Below are 18876 nucleotides of genomic sequence, written 5' to 3' on the forward strand. Positions count from 1 at the left end.
ATAAAGCAGGCTTTTGGAATGGCTTTCCCCAAAGTCCCCACCTTATTTCCTGTCGACATATTCAGAAACTCTGGTCTGTGCCAGAAAAACTAACACATTTAATTGAGCTCCACCAAATGTGCCAAGGAGAGTGCTCAAAAATCCAATCAGAGTTCTGCCAGAGGCTTGTTCATGGATACCAAAAGCTGCTAAAAGTGAAACTTGCTAAGGGACATTTAACCAAATATATGTAACTACTGACCCTTAACTTCCATTAAACCCTGTGCACCAAATTAAAGACCTATGTTCTACAATGACTCTGCTTCATTCAAATTTTCGTTCCTGCTGGTCCAAAAAGGTTAAATGAATTAGATACAAAGCAAAAGCAACACCCTCTATTTCATCTCAGTTACAGCTGTCGTTCAGACAGACAGGGAGATATTATTAAGCTTGAGGTGTCTCTTACCTATGGCCATAAAGTCCTCATGGTCCCAGGCCTGCAGCTGGGCTAAGGGGCCGCTGTACAGCAACAGTCCATCAACCACGTCTGTGATGAACTCCAGCGACACATGGCTTTCAAAACAAGGCGTCATGGGAGGAAACCAGGCATAGCCATTGCCATGGAAACTGTGCTTGCTCTGCTGGCACTCAGGCCCCTCGAACTGAGCGGGACACTGGCACCTTGGGGAGAGAGGGAAATAAGAGCCAAAATTACATAAATTAGTGGATGTAATAAACGTTTTGTGCAACTCTGCTTCCTAAAACCTATGCAACCAAACTGCAAACGCAACTGGGTTTTAGAGGGGAATGTCATGAATTAATGATGACGTTCCAAATACGTTCCAATTCCAGGTGCAGCCATGAAATAGTTTCATAATGTCATAGTCAGACAAACTAGACATATCTTCACTTTGTTCACAAATAACGTAATCTGGTTGTTCAGTGATTATGTTCTTCGAAAAAAATATTTTTCGAAAATATTTTTAATGAGACGGTGTTGTTTTGTGGAATCTATTGATAACTTAGTTAATGTTTTTGGTTCTGAAACTTATCAGAGTTCTCTATATTATTAAAAAACATGCAACCTTATTCTGATTCCAAACCCTCCTCCCTCTTTTTGAAACACTTACTGTATTTTGTTCTTTCAACTATTTTGTTCCTGCACATTTCTCGAGTCTAGTTTTTTTTTTTTTTTCTCCTCTCTCAGACAGCCTCCCCTTCGGCTATCTCTCTCTTTCTCACTCTCACTCCGTCTGTTTCACTGATGCAGATGTTCTCATTAGTGGCAAACCACAGGGAAAATCACTACACCACTAGGAAACTCCTCTCCCTGCATCCAAGTACTCATTTGTCCTATTGCTTCCTGTCACAATTTCACCTCCCACCTCCTCTGCTTAGCAAAGTTTTATTCTTAGATTCTTGAATGCAAAAATCTTTTTTTTGTTCAGTCCTTGCCCACTTTTTAATGCATCTTTCATACAATAGTTTTGGTACCTTTTATATCACCCATTCATTTCACATTAGTTATGTACATTTACAGTTTCAAAGGAACAGAAGCAGGACATTAAAATAAAAGCTAATATCTAAAAATCCAAACATTCCCTGTACAGAATTGTGAATCCAGTTCACTTGCTGTGCTGAACTGCAGTAAATCCCCAGGGACACAACATTTGAAGTACACACAAGAAGTTTTCTAGTAAAGTATTAGGGAGACAAGCAAAAATAAATGTAGTTGTATAATGTATAAAAGTTACATATAGTAGAATCCAAACCAGAGGTGTTAAGTGGGTAAGTACATTTCCATTAGTGCTTACTTAAGTACAATTTTAAGTACTTCAGACTGTTCCCATTTTAGATTAACTTTTATTCCGCCGCAAAATACTTTTTACGCCCCTACATTTATCACAGCATTTATGACAGCATCACCTACTTGTTACTTTGCAGACGCTGATTCTTAATACAAAGCGAACTCAGCCAAAAACGATATTATTATAATTAAACCACTTCTCAGTACAAGTGGTTAGCAGTTTGGAGCACAAATATATATATATATATTTTTTTTTTACGTATGGATCCCTTGATTTGTTTTTAATTGCTGCTAACTAAATGATCAGTTTAGTGAATTGAAAAAAAGTCTATTACTTATAGCAAACCCAAAGAAATCAGGCATCTGTGGTTCGCTCCTTGAATCTGTACGAAATTAAGTGTAATGAAGCCTGAATGTAGACTCCTGCACAACTTGTATTAGGGTCGCATTCTGGACTAACTACACATTTATGAGTAGAAGAGTATTTTTGTAAAACTTCACCACAGGTAGAAGTACCATTCCAATATTTTTTTTTTCAAGTAAGATACTTTTTTAAGGGAGTTACAGGTACTTTTATTTAAGGATTGGGTTTGCGTATGTCTACCACTTCTGTTAAAAGCCTAAATTCATGTAGATCAGCATAAAAAATAGTTTCGTTTCCATATCTATTTATTAATCAAGGCACTGTGATCAAAGAGGGCAATGATCACCCCAAAGTGCATTATTATTTATTATTGATTATGTTACTTCCAGTAACCAAGTATGAAATTTTCCCATGTATATTTTCTTACTAATTCAGTCCTTATTCACCATTTACTTCCAGAGAGGAAAAAAAAACTCATTTAATCCACCTGTTGTCAGCAATTACAAAATAAACAAATTAACCCCCCAACCCACGTGACTATAACACATAAACACACAACTCAGGGAAACAAGGTATTTCTCCGCGGCGATTCCTCCACTGCTAATAAATGAGTTTTTCATTGGTGGATGTTATTCACACTTCAGCTGCTTCTCAAGATATAGTTGAAGAGCTGTGAATTCTGCGTTTGGAACGTCATGCACACAAACACCACAGCTCATTGATGTTCTGTAAACATCTCATTTCTTCTCCAAAGAAACCGTCGTTCATTGCTAATTCTCCTGCATTTGCTCTCATCCAAGAGCAGAACACATTCACAAACCGAAACGCACACAGAAATGATACAGATCACGTACATGTCACTTCACCGCCTCCCAACTCTGAAACACACGAGCGCAGAAACAAATGCAACGCTATGGCAAAGTAACATACAGTGACTGAAATAAAACTAAACACATACATTAATGTGCTTGTGTGTGTTTTACAATGCATGAGTGACAGACGGTGAAGTGTCCCCCTAATGCAGTTTAAGCTCGCTCAAAACTCTCTACGCATCCACTCTGCTGTGGCCACCTTTCCCTCTCTTCCACATCCAGCACTTTGGGTGGTCATCATTATAAAATTACAATAAATTGAAATGCACAAAATCGTGCCAATCAAGCAAATCTAATTCAAATTATTTGATTGGTGATTATCGATGCGACCTCTATAGATTAAGATTTTTAAAAGTTTAAGAATTTTTGCAGCATGTTTCTAGTAAAAAATAGAATTCTGACTTTTTAATCTCAGAATTCTGACTTCAGTATCAGACTTCATATATCTCCACTAACTAGTGAAGCTGCAGTTTACTTACATGTCTAAACTCATTCTAACCAGTTAATTCATGAGTCCAAGTGGGTGTTTGGGTCAAATGTAAGGACATTATGTCCAGGCATTCCTGTGATATCACATTGGATGTGAGGTCGCCAGGACTTTGACCTATAATGCTAAATCCTAAATCAGTTCAAAATAAATTTTGAATTATCCAGCTGCAATTGTGCATATGTATGTTTTTAATTTTGGTTGGCGTTTCCTATGGGAATAGCTGTTCTCCCAGTCCAACATACTCTGATGGCATCCTCCATACTAAAAACAATTGTACCACAAATGTTATGTGGTAAAGATAATCAGTACATTATTTGGTTGTTCTGAAACATTTTTTGACGAATTTAAGTGCTATGCATTTATTGATGGAGGTAGCGGCTTTTTATTTTAAAGTTCAGTATCAATGTATTTGCTACTTACTTACATTTTAATTATGTTAAATGTGATCATGTTCACAGAAAACATTATCCATTTGCAGTTTCATTACAAAAATGTGTTTACATTTTCCGTTTACTTGTACAGATTGCTAATGTTTAGAAGACAGGGTTGACAAACACACACCATCTTCTGCCAAGGATGCAACTTTCACTTGACAGGTAAACATCTATCTGCCACAGCCTGAATACTGGTGACCTCAAAAATGTTATGGAGGACAAAGGTGAGCATGGACACTAGGGGGGGTCTGCAGCTACACACTCCCACACACGGCAAAACGTGATACACTGAGTGCAGAGGTGGTAAATGTACACAAATTCAATGCTGAAGTAAAAGTGCAACTATCGGCCTAAAAACAATTCTTTGCAAAAGTACCAACCAAATTATCTAAATCTCATTTACACATGTAAAGTAATATAGTACGATACATTGATGTATTTCTTGATGTATTTCTTTCTCCATATACCATCTCTGTTTAAAGTGGGTCGGGGCTCAGTTGGCAAAATATGAGGTTACTCATATTTTACTTCTAGATTTTTTTTTTAGATTGTTGTTCAAAATTAAGAGAAGGTCAGAGGATGGGAATGACTGTAGGGTGGGTTAGAGCACAGGGACAATGACAAAAAACAGCAAACTGGACACAAACTGGTCTCGTCTCAAAGTCGCAGGATCGCCACTATTTGACGCAATGGAAATAACCACGTGCATAACATCTTGCACAGCGGTCTCCTGTAGGACAGCCATGTCCGCTAAGGGGTAACGTAAGTATCAGCATGTAAGTCCAAAGGGCTGCACAAAGCAACGCTTTTTGACATATTCGGAAGAAGAACGAGCTGCAATTACATCACATACAGTCGTAAAGAATGTTTAAATTGTTTAACAAAATAGGATCCTATCTATAATATTGTTTCTTTATCTTTGTTTGGTAGTTTTTACATGCAGTGGATCTGTGGGTGAGTATAACTGTGTATGACTAGGAGCATGAGATCATCTGAGACATAGTTTTTAGTTACAATAGCCGAGCGCTCAAATCCTCTTAGGCAGCTTTGTTTTGCTCATTCACTGTCTGTGGGGAATTGTATTTGTTAATGTCAGACCAGGACCTGTAATCCCACTCGGGAACGAGAACCCCCCCCACCCCCCACCCCCCCCCACCCCCACCCCCCCCCACTCCCTAAATCTCATTATTAATCCCAGCGCCTGAGTTATGTGCATCTTCTTCCTTCAATCTTGAGTGATAATCTGCTTGTGTGTTTGCATGTGTTGGGGTGGGGGTCACATCTGTAAGCCTCAGGAACAAAAAACTATCCTACAGCTATTCTGTCTTCTAATAACCTCCAACTTATCTACAGCTATCATTTCAGTTTTTATCCCTACACTTTTATCTTGTACTTTCTACTTTCATCTATTTCTCTTTTCCATCTGCATTTCTCTTGTCTTCTTTTCCCTTCAATTGTATTTCCTCAATTTACAGCATCTGGTTTTCCCGTTTTTCTCAACTTCATTTCATCATATTTCTCTAACTGCTTATTTCCTTTCTAAATTCCCTTTTCTCCGTCCTTTACGTCCTGTGTCTCACTTCCTCTCCTCTTCTGAACCAGGAGATTCACACAACAGATGTTACAAAGCTCAAGTACCATAGTGTGACTGAGAATGTGCCACGATCTGTGTGTCTGGGTTTGACAACTTTACCTGCTTCGCCTTGTTCTTTCCCTGTCATATATGCAGCTGATACTTAAATAAAAACCAAACATTTCTGTTCTTCCATTCTGGCCCACATTTGCTTTAAATACAAGACATGCAGCATGTAACATTTTGAGACAGCAGACTTTGCCAGTTATTACTGCCAGATTTACATAAGCCATGTTTAATGTTTTGTATTATGTTCTGGCAGTGAGCACACGGCAACACTGACCTTTATCACAGAGCATTTTTTTATTACATAATGACAATATCTTTTTTATAAATAAGACGAGTCTGAAGAGTTGTAAGTCTCAAACAATGCATGTTAGGAAGTATATGAATACGCTTTGTTTGTCTTAGTTAAGTTAACTTGCACAATTTAATGTATTAAACATATCGTTTCAATTTGTAAGATGTCAAGTCAGACTAATAATATTTATAGGTTCTGATAGTCAAAAAGTAGAAATTATGTATTTTTTTAAGTGAGAAATGTTGTATTGTTTTAAGAAGAAAGTTAAGACGAACGTTTAGCATTTACTTTAAGCTAGTTTCTACCTGATGAATGTCAAATTACCATGAAAAAAATGACCCAGCTCCATTAAATGATTAAATTTAATATGTTATTATTTTGTTCTGACAACCTGGAACCTGAAACTGGTAATGGCATTACAACCCACTTTTAAAGCCTCCACAGACAGAGATGGGACAGCGCTATGGCTACGGTGGACACAAGTGCCAATAAACACTATTTTAATACAACTTTCACACTGTTGGAGAACAAAGGAGGAAGAGATTTGACGAGATTAATCCAACTTTCCAATTTTAAATACCCAACTTATTGGGGCGACTGTGGTGCAGGAGGTAGAGTGGTCCCGCAGTGGGCCCGCGGCTGGTGTGTGTGTGTGAGTGTGTGTGTGATTGTGAGTGTGAATGGGTGAATAAGAAGCAGTGTAAAGCGCTTTGAGTGCCAACAGGTAGAAAAGCTCCATATAAGTGCAGAGCATTTACCATTAAAGTTCAGGTGCATTCCAGTTTAAAAAAAAATTGACTGGGACATTCTGACTTTTCTATCCAGATGGAACCCACCATGTAAAATAAATCTACTGTGTTCTGCCCAAGTCTCACTATACGCTTCACAATGTTCTGCCTAGAACTTCACGTAGTTATTGTTATAAAATTGCAATTAATGATTTCTTTAAAAAGGCAGGTCTCGCTGCAGTGCTCTTCAATTTTCTGGGTCACAGGAGCCTTTGAGAGCAAACCCACACAATGAGATCAATTGTACAGCATATTTGAGGTATTCTAAAAAAGTTAGATATTTTAGTTTTAGTAATAAGTATGTAATGTACAGGTTTTAGTTGTGATAGAAAGGAGCTGAGAACCTCTTACACAATGAAGAACTCTATTGCATCACTGCAAGGGTGGTTTGGCTAGAACAGCCTCAGGACTTATTGTCTCTTGAAATCTGCTGCCGGGATGAACAGATTCCCAAAATAAAGTTTCTCATTTTGATGAGGTTTGATGATGTGAGAGCTATAACACTTTGCTCTTAAGTCTCCCATAAGAAGGGCGGAGATCTGGTGACTGTGAGAGCTATATAAAAAAAAAAAAACACTCTATATGATTCATATCATTCATATCATTGCAAAGTGTCAGACCATTATAAAAATCTATGTGCTTCATGCCTCACCCAACCCCATCAATAATAAATCTACAAATTCACTGCGATATCAGAATAATAAATCATGCACTATACAATTCTGACACAAGTGATAAAGTCAAAGGTATAAAAAGAAAATGAGCAAAACTAATAGCAAGTAAAAACTATGATTGTGTTCAATAATGCAGTGGTCTGAGCCTCTAACAAATCCAAAAAATTTTTTAAGATGAGTGCTCTGACCGACATGACATCCCACTTCCTGAAGGTGTTACTCAGTGATCATGATCTGTTTCAGTTGTACTTTCAGCTTTGCAATAAAGCAAACTTAAGCAATGTATTCTTTGCAGATTAGATTAACGGGGAGAGAACAGCCAGAGAAAATGTCCAGCTCCCTAATAGCTGTGTGGCTTTACATGCATGTGTGTAATCCACGGATTATGTCTACTGTGGATCAAGCCTGTCGCCCTGCCCCAGTCCAGCAGTGGCTACATTACACAGTGGCTCCAGCCAGCCCGACTCAAATCCTGCCCCTCTCACTCACTGCTTCTAATTAAATGAAGCTGAAGGGTAAAATGAACTTCTACAGAACACGGCAACAAAGCTTAGTAGACACGTGTGCGACGAGACTTTATGTTCATCTCCTCTCACATATGTTTAGAGGGTGTGTGTATGTGTGTGGTTGACCACAGGTCCACAGGACCACAGTATGATATCTATTAGGCAGAACATCTGTAGCAGCTGCCGCTTATTCTCTGTTTTTTTCTTCTTTCTTTGAGCTCTAAATTGTGCCAAAGCATAATGTACTGTGTATGTTCTTCACCAGCTGCAGTGATAATGTCAGTGTCTTTGTCATGACACAGAGATTCATTCGATTTCAGATAAATACTGTCAGGAGGCACTGATTTGATGTGTCAAATTGAAAGGTTACACTGTAAATGATTTGATATTGTTCGATTTGGAAACACAAGTCCACCACTGCCTTGAAAACATGATTTAAACTAACCTTGAGTTAAGAGTTTGAGACTTTTAAAAATATGAACTACTTAAATAATAACTAATGTATCTAGCATAGGTTAACTGAACCTACTCAGAAAATGAGATTAGTAAACGTACAATATTAAATTGGCTTATCTCTTCAGTCACGTGGACAATTGTTTCACAGAAAAATCAAAAAGATATACCTTCATGTTTCACAACATCTGATGCTGGCACCAGTTACTTTGTTAAAACCTTAGTGTCTATGGGAAGGGACTGAATTCAACACAAACCTTCATCATGGTCAGCATTGTTTTTTTAATATTGAAAAATAAAAAGAAAAGGAAATCCTATAATCACTCGTATATTGAATGCCAGCTTTTCCAAGCCCAGATAAAAAATGAAAAAAAAAACTCATGCCAAATCAAAGTGCGAAAAGCCATTTTTAGTTTTATTCATATCAGTTATATATATATTAATATATCAGTTTAACTCATCTAACCTAACTTAAAATAAACACATCTTTCATATTTAGATTAAATTAACCAGAGGAGCTTTGTTGATTCCACTAAGTTCTTGGATCACGTGTTATAACAAGTTTGCACAACAACAAATTGCTAAGTAAAATAACACAATTTCTAACAAACAGAGAGGAAAAATAAGTGTATTTATTGCAGAGATGACATTGGATGCCACATTTACAAACCCTGCCTCCCAAAAATTACACTTCCAAAAAAAAAAAACAAAAAAAAAACTGCTGAATAATTAAATAATTGCAGTTAATCTCAAAATAACACATTTTATCAACTAAGAATATTTTTTCTAAAGGTAAATTTTCTTCAAGTTTCAATACTCGTATTGGTATCGCAGTGGACACATGGTACTGATAATAGTGAATTGGTGAAATTGACGACTTAGTAAAGTATCCTTTTCTCTTTTTTTATAAAATAAAAAAAAGCCCTAATATTATTCACTAGCTGAGTTTTCAAATAATTACAGAAATGAGTCACTATCACTCACTGATCCTCTTTCTCTTGTGGATGCGGTTCACTGGTAGAGGAATTGGGTCTGGGTTAGTGTGAAGGCTGGTTATAGAATCCACCAGAACTTGCCTGGTTATTAAGTTATGTGAGAAATCAGGCTAAACCTTTAACACAGCATACAGACAGCTGTTGTTGTAGCATATTCATAGCAATTAGAGAATAGTCAAACTGTTGTTAACACATATATGTCATCACGGCGGGCAGAGATGATATTACTGTTTTCTGTGTTTATTCTTGTTGGACAGGCAAGTGTATACTGTAAAAGAGTTGTCGATCTGAGTGTCTCACCTCCATTGGGGTCTGTCTTCTTACTGGTGGTCTGTGTGTGAACGCGTGTGTGTGTGTGTGTGTGCAGGAACTGCCTCACCCTCTGTTAGACAGAGGTTTTCTCTGCTGTCTGCCTGACAGCAACTAAAATGCTGAGAATCAGTGAGCATATTCACCCTGACTGTCAAACTTTGCCCAGGTGACGCAGCAGGTCATCGTAACAGAACCAGTGTTAACAGCAATGTTCGCTCTAATTTTTCATGTGCCTGAGCAAACACACAAACTCCCTGAGTGGCCCCTTAGACCACTGTGAGAAACATCAGACGTGTGCAACTGTGCTCACGCCAGCATCGCATCCATCCAATTTACATGGTTTATTAAAAGAATTAAATTACAGCATGTACAGTTCTGTTAGAATACTTTTAATGAAGATCACTTACAATGAAAATGACAAAAATCTTGTTCATGATGTGTCTAGTACGTTAACGCTATTGGAAGTATGAATATTTAATTTCAACTATGGCAAAACATGAACTGCCAACCAAACCAAGCCAACTATAAACTCCAATTTTGAAAACACAATTCACATTTTTGTTATAAAGCTCTGACTTGTATTATGAGTATGAGCCAGTGTGTGAAGCTCCTGCTGTGCACTGGGTGAGATTTTCCTACTGTGGTGAGTCCTGTAACTCTTTGTCTGCAAAATCCAGTACATAATGAAACGATTATTTGCATTTCTACTACTATAGAAATGCAAATACTACTACTATATACTATAAACTTTTGACAGTATTTAATGATCAATATCCATTAATGAAAATTGAAAATACCTTCTTGTTCATTTTGCCATTATTATTAAGGGTCAACATAACACTTAGCATCATTAACGTGTTTTCACGCCGCTTTGCTAAAACACCGGCGCCGGCACATAAGGACGCTGTCATAGCCTGTTAATGACGTTGATTAGCTGAGTAAGTACGTATGTGAATCGCATCATTCGCTGGAGCTGCCAGTCACTCACTGAATCACATTGCAAAATAGCACAGAATACATCGTTATGTGTTTATTTTATTTTCAAATCAGGTTGGATTTTCTTTTTTTTTTTGTGCGCCGAGAATATTTTCTTTGCTAAAACACCGGTGCCGGCACATAAGGACGCTGTCATAGCCTGTTAAGCTTAGAGGGAACACTGGTTAAGAGCGTTTAAATAACTTGTTAAAAGCATTAAAAAAAAAATTGGCATTAATGCTTTTTTTTTTTTTCAATGTTGACAGCCCAAGTTGTTTCAAGTATTAATTTTATTTTATTTTTTTTTACAGTTTTTATAGTTATGTTTATAGTTATGTTTAGGCGCCCACAGCACTTGGTGTAACATTAGGCCACGATGTGGTGATTCAAATTTAAGGAGGTTTAAGCAAATTTAAGTAAAAACACGATCAATTCCTAAACTTAACCAAATGTCTGTGTAAACCTAACCACTGACTTTCGAATCAAAAAAAAAGCGTTTGGTGTGATAACTTATATATATATCTGTCATCCTCCCCAGAGCCATTGCACAGAAAGCACTACTTTGGTACCATTCAACCAATGACATTAGCAACAAAATAAAAGACAGATGTCATTTTAGTCATTTAAACTGTAGCTCTTTGGATGGCGACCACTTGGTTAGAAAAATCTTTTTGATTGATGAAATTTTATAAAGATACAGTGTTTGGTACCCAGAGTACAAGAATCCTTTCAGAAGGAATCCTGACTTTTCCTTATATATATAGGAAACATATATATATATACATATATATTTATATATATATTGCATAGAAATTTATGTTCATGACTTTGGTGACCCATTAGCGAGTTTCCCTCTAGGGCCACCAGTTTGGTAGAATCAACTGAAATATCTGGACAATTAGTGATTTTCATTTCAATCAAGCTGTTGCTTGAACAGTAACTGTTCAAGCCTGAGAATGAAAATGAATCCATGCAGAGCATGAAAAACTGATGCTGTGAGTCTGACTCAAAGGAGTCATCAACAGCACTTCTCCACATAAAGATCTAACACTAAATCTCTGCTAAAACAATTAATTGCAAAACAACGTTCAGGTAACATCACATTTAGTCACGCCTTTTTGCTATCTAAAATGATAATGTGCTTTGTTTTTCATTCTGTATTTTGCTGAATAGCAACGCTCATTTCCCTCTAAGCTGGCTGGAGGAAAATGAGCATTTTGGTGTTTGTCTGACAGCAGCTGACAGGCTGCTGGAGTGTTGCTCACCAAAGCCGTGAAGACACAAAACAAACAAACTTGTGCTGTAACTACAGTCGGCTCACAATGTTGTCAGCTCTGATTTTGATAAGTAAGGGACCACATCAGAATTTGAAGAAAGCAGAGGCATTTTCACTTAAGCGTTGTGTGATGTGCTGCTACATACGTTGTCTGGCAGGTTGTTGTGTGGCTCAGTGAGACCTGCCCATGATAAAATGCTGAAATATTTCATTAATACAATATTTGTTTGGCTTCATGGCAGAGTAGCTACAGTTCAAACATATGTCAGTCAACTTGGAGTTTGCAAAAAAGCAACTGAAGGACTCGTACTTGTACTTTTTGGCCTTTTTGGACAGCAAGCACAACCCATCTGTATTTGCTGCCCAAGGTGCATCAACAAAACACTAAGTAAAGGGTCTGAATAGTTTTGTAGATGTGATATTTAATTGATTTTCTTTTTTAATATATTTACACATATTTCTTAAGTTATTTTATTGCTTTGTCCTAATGAGGTCTGAATGTAAATTAATGAGCAATAAAAATGGATTTGAACAACCGTAGTATCGGGCTGCAACATAACAAAACTGAAAAAAGTAAAGGGGATCTAAACACTTTCTGAATGCACTGTATACAAAAGATATATAAAAAATAAAGTACTTCAGCTTTTGACACTAAATGTTAAATTGTTAAACTGTGTTGTTCAAAGTTAAAATTTTGTTCAAAGCACTACTGACTCACAGAGCCACTAGCAGGGCTGCACTTCTGCACTAATCCTAACAAAGAAGCCCAAATGGACGGGGTTCAGTATTGGTTCAGAAGCCTTCTAGGCTAAAGACAACAGCCTAAAAATGACAATACATCTTTTGGACAGCAAATGTTCAAGCTAAAAATATTTATATTTTGCACGTTGTTCATATAAATTTTTCGTTGTCAGCTAATATTAATGACCCAAAGCTAAAACTAATTTGAAGCTAATGAGACAGAATTCATCAGTGACTCTTTTGCCATCCATGCTGTACCTCAGACATCGCTTTGTTTACCTCATGCGACTGTAGAGGGATAAAATAAATAGTACAGAAGGAAATTTCAGCTTTATTGTTGAACCAGTGCAAGTGTGAGAATTGACTCTTAATTTCATCATAACATTCAAATTCTGCGTGGAGTTACAGTTGAGACAGTGATAAAAGCTTGGTGTTTCACTTAATTGGTTGCAAAGAGCCCCTTACTTCCACCATTAAAGATCAGAGCCTCAGGATACACAGAACATCAGCATGAATTACACAAAGTTAAACAGGGTCATCACGTCTCCTTCTACCACTAGAAGCACCAAAAAAGTGGATTTCGTCATCATGTTTGTAGTTAAAAGGATTTGTTAAAATGCTCTCACCCCACTTTTGGCTTTGTTTACAGAGTGATTTATGCTAATGAAGACCCTGTGCTTCAGTTCACTTGTTTTGCAGGGGATTCGAAAGTGGAACTGGAAAAGCATGTGACAGCTAACATGTTACATCTTTCAATCTAGGTGGAGGTTGTGCAAGGTTTGTTTCTATTTATAATGCTGGAAAGATGAGCAAACAAGAGCTGCATTTTCACTCTGCCAAGAATGTTGTGAAAATCAAATTTTTCATCTGCAAGTCAGATTTAACAGCAGAAAAGGCCAGGTAGTTAAACCCTGTCAGGAACACCGGGGCTGACGTCTGTACCCACGAGGCCTTATGGAGCAAATGCAATGAACCGAAATGCAGCAAAATGTGGGTGTGCATGTGTTTTTCTATTTGTAAAAATTATGGAATATACTGTGCAATCTTTACATGAAGTTCACTAAAGGGAAGTTTGCATTTGAGAAACATAATTAGGTTAAAGAGTTTTCCATTATTTCACAAACCTCTTTCAAAATGTTGAAAAAAAAAAAAAAAAGTCAAAATAAACACATCATTACTTAGTTTTCTAAAACCATGAACTGGTTAAACTCACGGAACAACTACCTGCCACTACAACAATTGTACAATTCTAGAGCAGCACTAACTACATCTTCCATAATGAACATGGTTGAATCCAGCCCTCTCTTCTTTAAAATGGTAAATCATAACCTTCATGAAGGGACGAGATATTGCAGGACTATTGTATTAGACCCTTTGCCAGGAGTAAGGTCATGAGCTACACAGATAGAATTTAAAGCAGACTCCTCTTCACCTCCAGCTTTTCTACATGTGCTTGATATTGTAGTGCCATCCTTGTGTCGATGGCAGTGGCTCCTACATCAACATTACATGGCAGAGAACATTTGTTTAGACCCTTTTCTGTCCGACTCAAACTTGCCTGCATGATTTTCATTTTGCCGTTTTTCTGGGCTTGTGCATATCCTGTTGAAATTGTAGATGCTGAATAATTGAGCTTTGACACTGATACTAAAAGATGAATGCGACAGCCGCTAGAGTTAAAATTGCTGGAGGCAGGGGAGACACATTCAGACTTAGGCATCATGATGTTGGAAGTTGCGGTGCTAACAGGGATATTTTGTCTTGAGAAAAATGTCAAACTATCTCTAGGTGTCTCCAACCCACTCGATTCAAATTCTGTTAGCTGAATAATGTAGGCAGGATATTTAGGAAACGTGTCAAGATTTATTAATATATGCATTTGCTGAAAAGATCCCTGAATAATATTTGACAACATTTTAATTTACACCGGAGTAGTTGTATAGGACCACAGCGAGTTTCTCAACTAGTTGTTCTGCCAAAAAATCATATTGTCTTAATTACACAGATTTAAAACGATTAGAGGTAAATTTCCCATTTCATTGGTACAATATGACAATAGCATTATAGTGTTAAACTCTGTGCTAACTGCAACGTGAAGCTCAAGCTTTATAATTTGTGAGTGAAGATCACCCTTCAAACCTATCCAGAGCAGAGCATTAATTTCTGCTTAATTAGTTAAGTTAGCATTCCTAATTATTGTAATTTTATAACTATGACGACCTGAAGGGCTGTGCAGAGTGTGACGGAGCACAACGAGTGAAGCAAAGCTGCGTATCAGAGCATGGAGAGGGAGGGCTGGGCACAGCAGAGATGACTGATGCAAAGCCCTAAACAAGCGCCAAGCAACAAGATTTGTCCGGAACTTAAACAAAGAAGAAGGAAGGAGCTGCTTGATACGAGCCTAAAGCTGTAAGCGTCCCAGTATCAAATTCCTTTAAGCAATATGTAACAAATTTGCAGTGTGATACGTTAAGCCTTTAAGGAGCATGTCATTTATAATGCAACTAATTTGACTTAACATTTTAAACCAGTCTTAAAACTCAGGCAATAAAAAAAAAAAAAAACAGCTTCGAGTTCTGCACATATATAGTATGTTAAGCAAATAATAACTGTTAGCTGTATTTAAACACAATGGTTCTGTGAGCCAAATTCTAACTTCAGCAATGCTAAAAAGCTGATGTTAAGACGCTGTAATGTCCAATGTTTGTCCAAGTCAAAGAGTGTTAAACTCACTTGATTATTTGAAATTAGCACTGAACACAACATATGGCTAAAAAAAGCAATATGTTTTCTCAGAACCGTGTTGTCTCAAACGAATGTAATTTCCTAAAAGCCTCTTTTCCTAAACTTCTCAGTTCACATTCAAATTCCTCCACTGAAAGATGTACAGTCTGCTGGGTTGTAACAACTGTTGGCAGCTGCGTCAGGGTTCAAGTAAAAGAAAAAAAAAACAAAAACTAATTATAACTTCAGTCTAATTGCAGCACTCCAGTAAAAACATTAGACTTTGTTGTTAACTGGCAAATTTAGTCCATAAAGACCTGGGAGTTCAAATAAAGAGCTCAGCAGTTATGGGATTATTTAAAAAAATTGCTGCCATAGTTTTAATTAAGTTTCCTTTAGCATGCACCCTGCATTACGGAGCAGGTTGTGTTTCTTTTTACCTTTCTAATCATATTCACATAAATTGAACATTTTTACTATTAGTTACTCCACACTGGGTTATTTATGCCAGCACAGTCTGAAAAGCATGTACTGCATTGCTTTGCGGTTTTGTTCAATTCTTTAGTTTTCTTATGCTTCATCCTCTTCTCTCCTCCTCCTTCTTCCTGTCTTTATTCACCAAGGCTTCACATTCCAGAAAATCTTGAATTGTTGACTACACTAAGATTTAGATATTGTACTGTAGTACTCATTGTTTTCATCTTGATATTTTTATGACTGGAATTTGTCTTGACTAGCATCAGTTTTACTGTGTCATACATTTCCCCCACATAATTAAACACCGTGCAGCACATTCGACATTCTCCAGCTTGTAAACTCCGAAGGTTCAGGTAGCAAATGAGCCAAACGTCTTTTAATATTAGAATTCTTTTTGTCATACATAGCCAATCATTTGGCATAAAACCAGACAAGTCAAGCCTAAATATCATTTCCACCAACTGTCCCATAGTCTCTGACAGTTAGGAAGGAGTCTAAGATGTCATCACAACTGTTTTCTTGGAAAATACAACTCCTCCAATGGCTTGTACCAGCAGGAAGAAACAACCAACAGAGATCTAATAAAGTTGGACAACATCTAGTCAGTATAATGAAAATGGCACCATCATGTTGACTGGGTCAACAAAGCAGAGGGCTTTTCCACAGAGGAGCAGAGTTTTGAATCCAGTGTGAAACAACCTGTTGTTGTAATAATATTATGTACAGTACATGACAGGATGCTTCAAACACGATGGGAGGCAACATACATACAGGAAGCTGTGACTGAGTTGCAATCCAGCATTGATGACTGTTTATGATGACACGCTTTACACCAGCCATCATTTTGGTGCTATTTTAAGATGACAAATCTTGGATCACAGAATCTGAAGAGCCTTTTAGTTCCGAATACTTGATAGAAGGGTAATTTGATGCTTCTTTTCTTTGAATTGTTTTCCTTTCACGGGAAAATATCTGTGCCAATTTTACAGTTTAATATGTCCTGCAGTGATGTCAAACGGTGTTTTAACTTAGCTAGTTAAAACACCTTGTCTCAAAAGAAAATCAAGAGTATTGCTTTACATATGACTTTACATCATATACAGTGTTGTGTTACTGTATAAAATGTATTTTCCTGTTACAGTGATATGAATGATACTACTGAGATTAATTAAATGAAACATGTTGGCACTTTGGCATCTTTTAATGCCTTTATTATATAAAAATAGATAAGAACCGTGTGTGCCATTTTATTGATGGATGATGATATATACTGAACTAACCAAAGAGTATTACAAGTTAGGTACTAACAACAAATAGTTGTCAGAAGTGCAGTTTGTCAGAGTTGAGACCCAGCGGACCCGTTGGCTTCATGCCCTCATAATGAGGTTCTTACTTTTAAGGCTAACAGGAACAGCTCGGACAGACACTCTCCCAACACGAGCAGGATAATTAAAGGCAAAGGTTAAGACGTTCATTTCAATTTTTAACCTCTAAATCCAGGCAACAACAAATAAAATAAAGAAACTGAGTAAAATAAATAGATTAAAAGGAAAGAAACTCAGTGAGACTCAGGTCACAAATAAATAATACACTACAACAAGTGCAGAGGTCCATACTTCAACTTTACATGCACATATGTGGACAAACACATAGAGACATCGTTTTTAGTCATTCTACTGTAGACTTATTATGTCATAACCACCATTTATTTTTTCCATCATCAGTTCATTTCTATTAGTGATCATAAATGAAAAGTATATTTTTTGATATTTAAGAAAACCTAGTGAGAATTTATATTTTGCAAAGCAATTATCTATTTTTGAAAAAGACTCTGATGATGAGGCAAAGTCAGTCTGACAAAAGAACTCCTTAGTATAAAACAAACCTAATACATGTTGTGCAAATGTTTCATTTTAGTGTCAGGTTAATATTTTATTAAAGTCAAACCAAATGCATAATTCAACTAATGACACGCACAACGATAACACTTCTATGTCTACGGTTTCAGAATATTGCATCACTGTATTGATTTATTTATATTTTTACTCTTTAGCAATTTCTAAATTGCTCAAATCTAAGCTTGGATTTCTCTTTCCTGTAAAATGCTTTGTAGGAACTAAACAGCACTGATGGGCATAGCTCATTGTCTTTAGTAATGTAAGTCAAAGTTAAGAGAAGTTTTCAACACATGGAAAAAAAAAATAAAATCTAACTCAGAGCATGAAAGTATCGTTAGTATGTATCATTATAAAAACTGGAAACGTAAGAGGAATTTGCTAACTGACATTAGAAAAAAAGGGGGGAAATATTTGAGGTTGTGTTTTAGGTGTGGGGTCGATTTTCAGCTCACCTGTAGCCATGCTGAGTGTCCACACAAATTCCACCATTGAAGCAAGGGTTTCTGGGATATGCGGCACAGGGTTGATGGGACTGATCCCTGCCTGAGCAGGAGCACACAGCTGTGGATTCCACGGTGACGGACACAAGACTCATGGTGCCGCAATCCACTACTGTGGGCGTGTCTCGCACATTCAGCACGTTGGTGCAGCCACTGGCCTTAGAACACTCTGAACTGGGACACTCATCTATCCGGACTTGGAAAACGCTGACCTGCAGGAATGACTGGAGCTGGATGGAGAAAGAAAAAAGAAGAAGGTGCAAGAAAAAGGGAAACTTTAGTAGTCCTGCAGACACTGCTTATTCTTTTGTTTTCAGGTAAGTTGTACCTCAGACTGCATGTAGCACAGTACGACTCCTATGGAGAAGCACTTCAACCAACCAGTGAGCACTGCTAGTTCTTAAACTTAAAATAAAAGATATTCTGATGTAACAGCATAACAACAAACCCAACATACCTGTTACTACTTCACTTAGTCTCCCTTGAGAATAATTCAAACACACATGCCAATTGTTTTCTAGAACTGCTGAAAAAATCATCCCTTTTTGACTAAATCAAAACTAGGAGCTAGTTTTGGGCCCAGGACCAGGGACAGTTTAGGGTTTGGCAAAACTTGCGAACCTTCGAAGAACAAATCAGCTTTTCCCTCTGAAGCACAAAGTGGGCATGATCAAAAC

General features: G+C 37.2%; 1 protein-coding gene across 1 annotated transcript in view; it reads right to left on the reverse strand.

Annotated features, from left to right (window-relative positions):
- The window catches only part of si:ch211-186j3.6 (neural-cadherin), a 306902-nt gene that overhangs the window by 77339 nt on the left and 210687 nt on the right, over positions 1 to 18876 (reverse strand). The window contains exons 26-27 of the mRNA XM_067494964.1: positions 18152 to 18429; positions 446 to 660 (exon numbers count right to left, since the gene is read on the reverse strand). Coding sequence (XP_067351065.1) covers positions 446 to 660; positions 18152 to 18429 — 493 coding nt within the window. The remainder of the gene's footprint in view (positions 1 to 445; positions 661 to 18151; positions 18430 to 18876) is intronic.

The sequence above is a fragment of the Channa argus genome, chromosome 2 (assembly GCF_033026475.1).
Source record: "Channa argus isolate prfri chromosome 2, Channa argus male v1.0, whole genome shotgun sequence".
In the NCBI taxonomy this organism is placed as follows: Eukaryota; Metazoa; Chordata; class Actinopteri; order Anabantiformes; family Channidae; genus Channa; species Channa argus.